The following is a 13,636-nucleotide window of genomic DNA, read 5'->3' as shown; positions in this document are numbered from 1 at the left end:
AAAATCCCTCTATATTTGTGACAACATCTCACAATTGACCAGCTTGAGTGACACACAGACTTCAACATTCAGCATGTGAAACACAACAATGCTAGCTATAGTAAATCAAGAGTAAATCTACAGTACATTATCAAGTACTCAGTTATTTTTTAGTTACTAGAACTCATGTGTAAGTGAACAATATTTACTAAGCATTTGTCAGTACAACATTCTATTCCTATTTCACTTGTGTTTTTTATGGCAATCGATTTGCATAATTTTTTTTTTGCATTTAATTTTACAGTGTACAACTGACTTCAGACACAGTCTTAGATGAAATCAACTGAAGAGAAAAGAAGACATTAAATCTGTGAAGATCTCAGCAGAGGAGGATTAAACAACTCCACAAACAGCATTACCAGCTTCACTTATTACTAACCAGACTGACTTTATTTCTGTTATAACTCTAGTTAACTCTATAACTCTAGAGTTTTAACTCTAATGTGTTTCATTTGAAGTCACCATAACAGTGACTAGTATTTCCATTAGTTGGACTGTTAACTCTTATTGTGCATTAGTCATTTTTGGCTGCATTGGGAATCTAACAATTATGATCCTGAACCACAAAACCAGTCACATGAGTATTTTTTTATTTATTTTTTTATTATTGATTTCTACATCCTCTGAAAGCTGTATAAAAATTCTTTCCATTGATGTATGGTTTGTTGGGATATGACAGTATTTGGCCGAGATATAACTATTTGAATATCTGGAATCTGAGGGTGCAAAAAAAAATCGAAACATTAAGAAAATCACCTTTAAAGTTGTACATTTATGTTTGCGATTGTGCTGCATTTATTCACAAAAAAAAAAAAAATGTTTTATATATTTATGGTAGGAAATTTACAAAATATCTTCATGGAACATGATCTTTACTTAAAACCTCTTAACCAGCGCCCCTATTTTTGAGAATTTTCAGAAAATGACATACCCAAATACAAATGTCTGTAGCTCTTAAACCCTATGGTCCACATTCATAACTCTGATCTTTTTTTAATCTAGACACTTGAAACTTAGTTACTCAAGAGTCATTATAACTCAAATTAGCATAGGAACAGAATAAAACAAGGTCAAATTTACATGAAAGTGACTCACGATTTCTTTGAATTAACTTCACTTAGGGAAAAATGTATCAGACTTTTATGTTAAGGGCCTGAAAACACCATACAGATAAAACTGAATGTCTGACCATGTTTAGATTCAAATTTGAGGATGATACTCCCAAAAATGTAGTTTCTGTAAGCTTTTATTCAAGAAAAGTATAGGCGTCCTTTCCAAAATGCAATTTGGAGACTCCAAATGTACACCTGGCACCCAACACCTTGACATAAGGAGTAAACACTACATAGGCCTACTACATACATGTATATCAATTCAGAACTGTTCTGCCCTTCAAACCACACAAGAAAAAAAACGATTTCAGCACAACATTTGAACATTTGAACAAAATTCCCTTTATTTTGAACAATTCTAATAGCAAAAACAGTGATTTCTCACTACATCTATAGACATTCCAGCAGTGATCGTTTTCAAACTAATGTATAACATACATAAAAAGAAAACAATAAATGTTTTAGAATATTTTGTAATTACAAACGTGGTTTTTACTCAAATAAATTGCAATAAACTGATAATTATAATGAATATCCTATTACTTTCTGCTGCTCTTCGTCGCGGCTCCTCTTCATCTTCATCTTCATCAATAACACGTTCAAATCTCTTCTGTAGTCGACGATCCATGATCGAGATGATCAGAAACATGCTTTGGAGTAAATCCGTGCATTTATGCAAGCTTCATGTGTCAAAACGTTGCGTGTGTGTGTTTGTTTACAGTCTATGGTCGGTGCATTATGTGTGTGCGTGTCTGCGAGCCGCGCGTGTGGCGAAAGCGCGCATGTGAATGAAAACATTGAGCACTTGAATTTGACGAATATGCTTGCATAAACTGACTATCACTGCAATCGATTTTAGTTGGCTAATACTCCCATCAATCAAAACTTTGCCGACTGGACATTGGCCGGCTTTATCCAGGCTTTTATCCAGTCGAAACCCCAGGTGCGAGATTGACAGCGCGCTCAGCCTGTCAGTCGGTCTCTTACTGTTTTGGTCAGTAACAAAGCCTGTGATTGAAGGAGAGACCTGTGGAATGTCTCATTTTATCCGGAAGAGTGTAAAGTACGGGGGTGAGATGGCTTTTGAGTGTTGGAATACGGATTAGAATCGATATTTCTTTGAAAATGAACGTGATGCGAACTCTATCTCGAAAACGCTCATGCAAACAAAGGAGGATATTTCATTTTTTTCCCTATTTTGTCATTGTTTTGGATTAAAAAGTGGGATGCATTTTGAAGAGTGGACCCTTACAGTGTAATGTATGCTGTTGTTTCTTGGATTCGTCCGAACTGATATGAACCATACGAGATGAAAGATGAGTATAGCGGTTCATTTTGCTTATTTTTTCATAACCAGTCCTCTTGCATTTAATTTAACCCTTTCCTCTCTGGTGTATTGATTGCAAAAACAAGTTTAGAACATGATTCTTGAGTGTTTTAGCTTTCAAATGATGCATAGTTTATGATTGTCAGTTGAATATTTGTTATAAAACAAAGCATAAAAAATTAATAAAAGTTTAGCCACGCCCCATCCGGCCCGCCGGCGGGCCGCTGCTGGTTAAGAATTAATATCCCAATCATTTTTGGCATAAAAAAAAAATCGATAATTTTTACCCAAACAACGTATTGTTGGCTATTGCCACAAATATACCCGTGCGACTTGCAAAGTCTGTCGTCAAAGTGGTTTAGTATAATCACCTCCCAGAACTCTCTTACACGAAAAACAGCAGCATCCGCCTCCGAAACCAAGATAACACGTTTATTGTGTTGAGGTGCAAGTAATTTATCATACACGGAAATTATTATATACAGCGGCTTCTCCTACTTTTTGCAAATGTTTTATGCGATATTTCAATTTTGTGCATAAGTTAAATTTGCAACTTTGGATGGAAACATAGCTATTAAAACCATTTAATGAGTAACAGAAGAAGATTAAGTAAAGGGGACATTCTACCAGAAACGTACATTTCCACTTTAAAAAATCTTGGGGAAAAAAATATATTTTTCTTAAATCTGAACGTTGAGACATATGGAGGACATGTTAAACTATGAGAAACACATATCATGCCATCTCAGCATGTTTTTATGATTAAATAAAATACATTTTTATACGCATTTCACCCCTAAAATGTCAGGCCCTGTCACAGACAAATTTGTATATGTTAGAATGGTTTCCTAATGAATTTCTTTGATACAGATAGCATTTTCTTATTGATCACATGTCCCTGATTGTATCTAACATGGTTTTATAATTCCTTTAAGAAATATAAGTAACTTTTCGGTCAACTGTAGTACACAAAATCACAGAATACCCGCCAGGCACTCATATAGTTGTAAAATAACTACCTTTACATAGGAGATTTTTATAAAAACATAGTAGTGGATATATACCCCCACCTTCATCTACACAGTTAAAGAGATTAATTAATTAATATTTCCTCAAATAGTACACTTTTGTCATATTTCCTGTGTGACAGGACTGACCATGGCGTGACAGGACTGACGGTACTGTGACAGGACTGACTTTATGGATTTTGATGATGCAGAAAAAGTTATGTTTTGTGTTCTTTATTTAGGTTTTGATTGGCATTTCTTTTTTAAATTATTATTATAATTTTAATGTTAAAGTATTATTAGACTATGGTAAAATTCAGCCAAGGACATACATAATATTGCCAAAAGTATTGGGACAGCCCTCCAAATAATTGAATTCAGGTGTTTAAATCACTTCCATGGCCACAGTTGTATAAAAATCAAGCACCTGGGCCTTCATTTTACTATTGCATGCGTTAAATACATAACATATGCAATAAATGTAATAAAAAAGAACAATAACATTAATTTGTAAGGCCGTGTCACACAGGAATGTGACAGGGCCTGATGTGACAGGGCCTGGCGGTTGGCCATTGTAAACTAGGGCTGGACGATTTAAATCGCGATATTGTTATGCGCATCTCATCAGTAATGCCGGTTCCTTGATTAGTAGTAAATCGCCATCACCTGCTTTCAGATGAAGCGGCATTTACTACAAAGAGCCGTAGTTAACTGACAAGCTGAGCCAAATCACATCAATATCGCGGACGTATCGCCAACGATATTTAATGCGATATGGCTCAGCTTGTCAGTTAACTACGGCTCTTTGTATACAGCAAAATCTCCAGTGTTAAATTAACACCCCTGGGAGAGTATGAGTCCACACTCAAGAGTGTTTACGTTAAAGGAGAACTCCGGTCAATTTTAACATTGAGCTAATTTTTTTGTACATTTGGAGTGCTGTCAATACAGAGAACAACGACAAAAATCGGTGTTGCCTACACCGAGTTATTCTATTTTTAAAATTTGCACCCTATTGACTTCAATGGGGCAAGTAGTAAGCCTGCTTTTTAGCCTCTTAACATCCTTTAAGTGTCATTACAAGTGCACAGAAAATGTGAGTGATTCCTTCCGAGTGAACACGAGTGGATCTGACTGCAGTAGATGTTAGAGATATTAATAAAAATGAAGTTAATTCAGCCAGCGCTCATACCTTTGTTTACGTCCTGTTTTCGGTGGAAGGCCATAGTAATCGATTGTCGAGTTCACGCGCATAGGTTTAGTACCTATGATCACGCGCGTGAACTCGACAATCGATTACTATGGCCTTCCACCGAAAACAGGACGTAAACAAAGGTATGAGCGCTGGCTGAATTAACTTCATTTTTATTAATATCTCTAACATCTACTGCAGTCAGATCCACTCGTGTTCACTCGGAAGGAATCACTCACATTTTCTGTGCACTTGTAATGACACTTAAAGGATGTTAAGAGGCTAAAAAGCAGGCTTACTACTTGCCCCATTGAAGTCAATAGGGTGCAAATTTTAAAAATAGAATAACTCGGTGTAGGCAACACCGATTTTTGTCGTTGTTCTCTGTATTGACAGCACTCCAAATGTACAAAAAAATGAGCTCAATGTTAAAATTGACCGGAGTTCTCCTTTAATGAGATAACTAAGTGATTAATTTAGTGATGATTGAGCATTATTGAAGACACCTGATGTTAACAAGTAGAATCGCTGAAGGAGAAAATCACAAATTGTAAGTTACCATTATTGTGATGGGTAGTTGCTTTAGTTGGGCTCTGACCCTTTCATGTGCACTATAGATTTTGTTTGGCGGTTGTATCTGAGTTAAAACTGCCAGTTGAACAAAGAAAAAAAAGTGATCTTTGTTGGTTATATTATGACAATCATCATTTGAACTTGATCACTGAGCTCATTAAGATCCTTCTTTCTGACTTCGATTTATGTTGTTGGTTACACCATAACTGTGAATCTGAATAAATGGCCAGAATTTTTGATATAAAGGATTTCTTAAAACTTGTTTAAAAAAAAAAAAATCATTCTTTTAGGCACACACAGATGTCAAGATTCAGTCTATGCATCTCAACAATGGTGAGGAGCAGAATATTCAATTAGGAAAAGTAAATTACATAGACAATTCAGATCATAATTTATTCATACCGCAATGCATGATGGGAGCCATTAATGAGTTGTGATTGGTGGCAACCACTGCAACATGCTTTATTATTGTCACCACCATTGTTGAGATTCACAGGCTGATTATTGATGTCTGAACGTCTTTTTGATTAGAGCAATGTTTATTAAATATTTTGAATTATAAGTAAAGTCCTGATAATCATAGGCTGAAGAATCACAAAACTGCTGCTAACAAGTTAAACCAAACTATCTTAATATGTTTCACTTTTCAGATCACAGTATGATTATGTCAAAACATAACCAACACTATAAGATAACATTTTACTTTGTTCATTTAACTGTTATAAATCAATAACAGCAGACAAACAACAGTAAATATTAAAGTAAACATATAATGGTCTAGAGCCCAACTAAAGCAAACACCCATCACCTTAATGGTAACTTACAATTTGTGCTTTTCTTCTTCAGTGATTCTGCTTGTTAACATCAGGTGTCTTCAATAATGCTCAATCATCACTAAATGAATCACTTAATTATCTTCTAAGCCCTAAATGCCGCTCCATCTGAAAGCAGGTGATGGAGATTTACTACTAAATCAAGGAACCGGCTTTACTGACGAGATGCGCATAACAATATCGCGATTTAAATCGCCCAGCCCTATTGTAAACTGCCATTACTCAGCCTGCTAGCATGCTAGCATAAAAACTGTTAACATGCAAGCAAGGAATTTCAATAACCTTTTTAGACATGTTTTGGATTTAAAACATTTTCATTATTTTCTGGAATGTTTAACCGTGACAGGGCCTGACCCTTTAGCTCGTCTTCCTAAAAAAAAAACATACAAAAACAAGCTTAAAATCATACAATTCAATGCAAGAATTCAGCCTTAATCAATGTAAGCTTCACCTGGGTCAAATGATGTCACTTCCTCTGAGTGATTCCCTTAAAGGTGTATTTCACACATTTTATGTAGAGTTTTATGTAAACGTGACAGGACTGACCAAAACATGGGGACAGTTGTAAAATAGAATTTATTTGTAGAATTTATATATAATTTTATGTTTTTGATCAGTTGATGTGAATGATAACAGCTTAAACTTGTTATTGATGAGTTTTTTTTTCTAAATAACAGTTTTTAGCATAACAAAACTATGAAAGCTGTAGCTCCAATTTGGCTGAGGACAAGGACATGGACAGGATTTGTAATTTTCAAAAGTGTTTTTAATAAAGAAAAAAATATCTGAGAACCTAACAGAAATCAACTATGAGCCCGTTTTAGAAATTTTTGGATGAAATACTTTTTTATTCACTGTAACAATTCAAGGACAGATAATGTACATTTCTGGTAGAATGTCCCAATAGTTACAAAGGTTTAAAATGTCAGATATCCATAAATGAACTTGTAATCTGATACTCTTTCCAGTCACTCCGTCCCATTTGCTGTCAATCTTGCATTATCGGCCTATATGAAGCACCTTTGATACGTGCTTACAGCAGAGGCCATAACTGTTTATGGTATACAATAAATAACAGAGAATATATAGTCATTCTCTTCATTGCCAGGCTTCAAAATACAAGCTGCACCGTCAGTGAATTATGGAAAAGATGGCCTTATTCTCTGTTTTAATTATTTTAGCTTGTCTGCATGTCCACAGTGTTAGGAGCGCTATTGGTAAGTCAAATTTATTCGATCTATCTATCTATCTATCTATTACATTTAATCATTTAATCCTGAAACTAATGGCTTGTTGTTCAAGGTTCCACAGAGATAAACTGTGCAAGTGGAAGTAATATCGTTGTAGGATTGATCTCGGAGGGATATGAAGGTGAGATATGCCCACATTTATAATATAATATAATATAATATAATATAATATAATATAATATAATATAATATAATATAATATAATATAATACAACATCATATAATATAATCAGAGGTGGAGATTCCAGGGGTCAGAAAGTAAAAGTCCTGCCATATGTTTATTCCACCCATGAACGAGTTCATGGGTGGAATAAATATATGGCAGGACTTTTACTTTCTGACCCCTGGACTCTCCACCTCTGAATATAATTATTTGTTTTTAATTACAATAATTCATATAAAAATAATGTTTTATTAATTTTAATTTGTTGTAAATATTTAGATAAAGGACCTTAAATGGACCTTGGTAATTAAAGAGTATCACAAGTAATGCGAAATAATACTGGCATTATCGAGTATTTATGTTTTAGATTGTGTGTTAGAAAATGTATTTTAATGTGTATTTGATCTGGTTTACAGGAGATGTAGAGATTATCACTAATATCGGACCCTATGATCGTCTGTATCTGGAGCCACATATGTCTTTCAATGTTCTGTCAATGTTAGAGCTGGTTTACTCTGCGGGAGACTCGAACGCTACTGTACGCACCATCAGACCACTGGATGCTGAAGAAATAAAGATGGTCTGTTCCACCCTCACTGATCCACTGTCGATAGATAGATATTATTGCATTTGATTTTTTCATATAGTGTCTCTTTGTATGTTTTGTTCCTTCTAGGATTACACATATTTGACTTATCATGTCACCTGCTTCAATGGGGTATGTTTATTTAAACAATAACATCATAAAATAAATTAATAAGACAAAGTATTATAGAAATAAGGATTCAGCAAATAAACCTTTTCTATAAAGTCTTCATTTTCCATTTCAGCCGAAAAACTCCCGTATAGTAAATGTTATGGATGTCAATGACAACCCTCCAATCTTCCAGAGCAAAACATACAACATCACACTGTTAAAGGTGTGTATAATGTCACATCTTTATACAGATGTAGTGTGTTTGGCCTCTGAAGGCCCTCACATCTCTAGTAAACTGTGTCTTTCATTCTAGTCGACGATTCAGGGTTCAGAAGTGCTCAAGGTGACGGCTATTGATAAAGATATTACTGAAGGAAACAATAGAGTTTCATATTCTATACTGGTGAGTCATGAACAATTTTTAAATATTTTATATACACAATAAGCTTCCACAAAACTGTTGAATGCGAAAGTCCTACATAGACTAAATGTGTGAAATGGCTTCCTACATTTGAATTGACAATGTTCAAGCCCCAACTGTTGTACCTTACAGATGCTAGAGGGTTCTTGTGTTGGAAATTCTGCACTTTGATTATAAACAAAAAACCTAAAGTTTATTTTTACAAAAAAAATTCAGTTTGTCTATATGAATTTATGCATGTCCCATTTTAATTCCTTCCTTCTTCTCTGTTAACAGCCTCCGGTACCAGCTGTCTTCACAATTGTAGGGAACGGGGGCATCATATTGATCAAACATCTGAACTACAATGCTACACAGTATATCTTCACTGTGTTAGCTAGAGTAAATACAAACCCTCTGACATCCTACCAGTATACCCCAGATAGCAAAAACCATTGAAATAATGTTAAATCAATGTTAATGTCAACTTTAAATACATTGTGGGAAGTTGAAGCATGTCAACATTGTTAGTATTAATTTGCTGACTCTTGATGGCTGTGTTTGTTTTAAGATTTTTTTATTCTCCCACAATGTATTTAAAAATCTAAATTTTGGATGATCTGTAGCAAGAAAGTATTGTTGGCAAATATATTATATTAATAACAAATAACCTGTTTTAATCAGGGATAAAATTAATGAACTACTCTACTTTATGATTCTACTTTATGATGAAGTTTGCGTTTTCAGGCACCCAAAACGCCATTGTTGTGTAAAAGAATGGCCAAAACACATAAAAGGTTTATGTTTTTGGTTGAAAACAGTGTTGTGTTAACAGCCCCTAAAGGCGGGCATACACTGCGATTTTCATCCGATTTTGAGCTGAATTCTGACTCATGCGACTCTTTTTCGGGTCGGGCCGATTTATAGCTTTGTCGTGCGTCGTTTGTCGTGCAGTGTTCGTGAAGTATACAGGGGGAAACGAGAGGCGATAAACCTCTCCCGACCCGCAATCGGATGGTCGGATGAATTTCTGGCATGTTAGAAATTTTGGTCGCTCCTCGTGACTATATCGCACAGTTGAAGCAGAGCTACGAACCGATTGCCCTAAACTCAGTGTTTTTTTCCCTCACTGCTCCTGCGCGAAAATAGAAGTTTCATCTGCAGCAAAAAAATATATATAAAAAATGAAAAGAGGGAGATCTTTAAGTTCTGTAGTTCAAACTAGATACAAATTTCGGTTGCTTACCTCCAGTTCGTGTTGCAAAATGGATTAACCATTACCCACTTCTTCCACCTGCGATGTACACTTTGCCTCTTTTATTAATTTGTTAAACAATGTTTTTGAATAAAGCTGTTTTTAATTTGCATTGATGAATTATTGCAGTGTTCGGACATATAGACTGTTAATAATTAGGTATATGCCTATAATTTATTGTAATTGACCTAAATGTTTTAGACAATTTTCAATGAGGAGGAGTAAGCTTCTATGTAATATTTTATTATCCTCACAGCGTGTTGGTTATGCCGTGATGCGCTATGAAATTATTGCGTGGCAATTTAATTATAATAGCCTATCAATTTAATTATAAAAGTAGCCTAGACCTTCCCTAATATTAATAATAATAATACAATAATACTAATAATAATTTAATACATAAATTGGAAATGATAAATCATCTTGATATTGATAACTGATGCTTGTTTTGACAATATCTCTGGATACATGATATCGTCTATAGGCACAACCCGGCACTGGGGTTTATCGCGCTGATTCGTGAATATTTCACACGTATAGTGTGAGCAGTGAAGTCGCAGCTCGACGTTCGGACCGTATATTGTGAGCACAGAAACCCTTTACTTTGGCTTTACATCGCATGCGATCTAGTTGTTCAGTGTGAGTAGGTACCTTGCTGAAATCGCACAGTCATCGCACAGTGTATGCCCGCCTTAAGGCTGTGGCTGAAGTCAGTTGTAGTTCGTGTGTTTCTCTTTCCTTCAGAGATTCTGCTTGTTAATAGCAGGTGTTCATCACTAATGCCCAATTGTCACTTAATTAGCTCATTAACCACTGCTTCAGTGTTACTTTAACACTCTGTAGAGTGGGACCATATATATATATATATATGTTATTATTTTTATATCAAAAAAGATTTGGTATATACAAAGTATCTATTTGTTTTACAAAATAAGTAATGTAAGTGAGTTTGTTTTCTTGCAGGATATAGGAGGACTCAATGACACAGCAACAGTTACAATAACAATTGAGGATTTTGACAACCTAAACCCTTACTTTGATCACCGTCTCTACAAGGCATTAATTGAGGAAAAACAGGTAAATGACGTCAGGACAAGATTGATACTTTAAACGCATGTCTGAGGACACACAGCCATAAAACCCTCTTTCTGTCCATGCACAGGTAGGACGCTTCTCAGACATCACTCCTAAGGCCATAAAAGCTCAAGATGGAGACACAGGCATCAACGAGCCTGTAGTTTACAGCATAACAAACGGTACCCTCAACGACACACTTATACGTCCTAATCTAAACAATAAATAATAATGAAATACACTCACAATCTGGTAAGTTTCTGATAATAACAAAGCATATATTGTCATTTTTGTTCCAGTCATTCCAAATGAATTTCAGAACAACTTTAAAATTGACCGAAACAGTGGGGTCATCTCTGTGACGACAGCTCTAGACAGAGAGGGAATGGAGAAGATTGCTGTTTTCGTTCAGGTAGCAGAAGCCTCTCAAGACATAAATGAAAACCATTAGGCTGATCTTATCAATCTAAAATAAATCATGTACTTTGTATATATTTTCTAAAAAGTGTTTCCTTGTTAAAACAGGCAACTCAGCAGGATGATGCCAGTAAGACAGCTGGTGCTGTGGTCCTCGTCACCATTGTGGATGTGAAAGACAACCTGCCGGAATTTGACCAGGGGGTCAGTTCTTCGCACCTGGCTTAATACATGAGATTATTTGACAGATGACAGATGTTTTATGGCTAATTTGGTTCTTCAAACAATTTATATCTTAATTAAAATATCTGGATTAAGTTGTCTGAGATTACTATATATATATATATATATATATATATCGATACTAGAAACCATGATCAGTAATGCAGTGATTGGCTGGCAGCCAGACAGCAACATAATAACATCATATAATTAAGATCAAGTTATAATAGACAAATAAAATGTGTAACCATTTACCGATTACCACCATTTTTAGTATTTTTACATTTTGCATTTTTGCATGTCAAAAGTGTTGTAATTATCAGTTCATTTAATTTGACAGCATTAATTCAAGTTTATAAATCCTTTAAGACATAGCTGTGTATAAATTTAATTAATTGTGCATCATAAAAGTATTTTGAGATTTGAGAAGCGAGTCTGCTTCTCTTGCTATGCATAAAAGCTTAAAGTTAAAATTAATGCACAGCTCAGACAAACTATATGTCATGTGTGTTTGACTGCAATAAAATGAGGAGATAATTATTCCTTCACAAATAAATATGTCACATGGTTTTGGTTTATGTTTTATGTTCTTGTTTTCATGTCTTTTATTGTGTAATTTTAATAGTCTTGCTTCCTGTTTGTCATGTGATTCCCTTGCCCTCATGTATCTTGCCATGTGCTTGTCTTGTGAATGTCATGTTCTGATTGGTTGTTTTAGTCATGTGTTCTCAGTTCTGTTTTGTCATTGGTTTATTGTCTTGATTGTTCACGTGTGTCTTTTTAGTCATTATTCTGTGTATAAATAGACCTCATGTTTACTTTGTTCCCTGTATACTACATGCCAATAAAACTACACTTGATATCTTCAAACTTGCCATCATTGGATTTACTTTCAGAAAGAAAGCTAAACCATGGACCCAGGAGTTCGCCTTTGTGCCTTCGTCAGGGTAACTTCACCATAGAGCAATATAGCAACATTGTTTCGGCCCAGATCCGGCCCACATCTGGAACCCATGGAAAGATGATCTGGCCCACATGCAGCGTGGAATGATGGCACTTGGGCGGCTCACTCCTGTTTGCCAGATCTGGGCCACAAGCAGGCCATAGCAATGTCACATGTCAGCCAAGAGCAAAGAAATAAACCAGAACTGGACCTTATCTGAGCCACAAAGTCTGTGTATAGTAAATATGGAGTAATCTCAGCCTTAATAAGTTAACAAGCAGAATCACTGAAGAAAGAAGAGAACAGAAAAAGAGACAAGCAGCAACACAAGAACTACAACTAGGGTTGCCAACCGTTCCGTATAATACGGAATCGTCCCGTATTTGACACATAAAAGTCTTGTTCCGTATTGAACTGATACGGAATGCACTTTGTTCCGTATTTTTGAGAATCAATTCAGTGCAAATCCATGACAGACACATAGCTTCTAATATATGTCAGACTATGAACGAAGACATTTGCTATTTCCCTCATATCAGGTACTTCGCTTCAGTCAATTACCTAAAGTCCTTTGGCGAGTTTTCTCTGAATTTATACTCTCCAGCCGCGTCCAAATTGGCGCGCTCGAGGTTGGCAGGGCACCAAAGCGCTCCCATAGGACCGCACGCCACTGCTAACTCGCCATAGGTTCATGCAGTTGCCGCAGCACAGCCAATCAGCTCGCTCAGACGAGCTATGATGCTCTCGCTGTGCAGCTGCAATGCGTTTTAAAATAAAGGCTTCAATATTCTCGAGAAAAGGAGATTTCCATTGTATGTGCATACATAGAGGTGTTGTATTGCTTGAATGCAGTATTTGAGTGCAATATTTTCTATTTTCTTTATTAGCTGTTTTTTTATGTATTTTTGTTTTGCACTAGAAAGAAAGTTAACTATAAGGGAAGTATAATTATATAAAGATTTTTGCACTACACTTCCTTAAAATGTTGTCTAATTAAACTAAAAATATTATTTTTTGCACTGGAAAGAACATTCTAGAAGTCTAATTCTATTGAATAAGTTCGCACAAGGCTACAGAAAACTGTTGTGTTTATTTTTCTTCAAATGCAGTCTAAGCCGATGAGTTTTGATGT

At 35.4% G+C, this 13,636-nt stretch overlaps 1 protein-coding gene across 1 annotated transcript; it reads left to right on the top strand.

Moving 5' to 3' along the window:
* Window positions 1-5,271: 5,271 nt before the first annotated feature.
* Window positions 5,272-12,409, top strand: LOC311283704 (cadherin-related family member 2-like). The gene is made up of 11 exons (XM_084398305.1): window positions 5,272-7,300; window positions 7,386-7,454; window positions 7,913-8,076; window positions 8,173-8,214; window positions 8,327-8,416; window positions 8,507-8,596; window positions 8,891-8,995; window positions 10,812-10,925; window positions 11,011-11,104; window positions 11,222-11,334; window positions 11,448-12,409. The coding sequence occupies exons 1-11, from the start codon at window positions 7,225-7,227 to the stop codon at window positions 11,565-11,567; spliced, it is 1,077 nt and encodes a 358-aa protein (XP_084254431.1). The 5' UTR covers window positions 5,272-7,224; the 3' UTR covers window positions 11,568-12,409.
* Window positions 12,410-13,636: the final 1,227 nt, after the last annotated feature.

This window comes from Rutilus rutilus, assembly GCF_951802725.1.
Source record: "Rutilus rutilus genome assembly, chromosome: 2".
Lineage (NCBI taxonomy): Eukaryota > Metazoa > Chordata > Actinopteri > Cypriniformes > Leuciscidae > Rutilus > Rutilus rutilus.
Note: the sequence above shows the minus strand (reverse complement) of the source record. Positions and strands in the feature narration are given on the sequence as shown.

Coding starts and splice junctions, on each gene's coding strand:
- LOC311283704 (XM_084398305.1), top strand. CDS start 7,225: ATGGAAAAGATGGCCTTATTCTCTGTTTTAATTATTTTAGCTTGTCTG. Junction 10,926..11,010: donor CATTAATTGAGGAAAAACAG/GTAAATGACGTC, acceptor GTCCATGCACAG/GTAGGACGCTTCTCAGACAT. Junction 11,105..11,221: donor AGTTTACAGCATAACAAACG/GTACCCTCAACG, acceptor TTTTTGTTCCAG/TCATTCCAAATGAATTTCAG.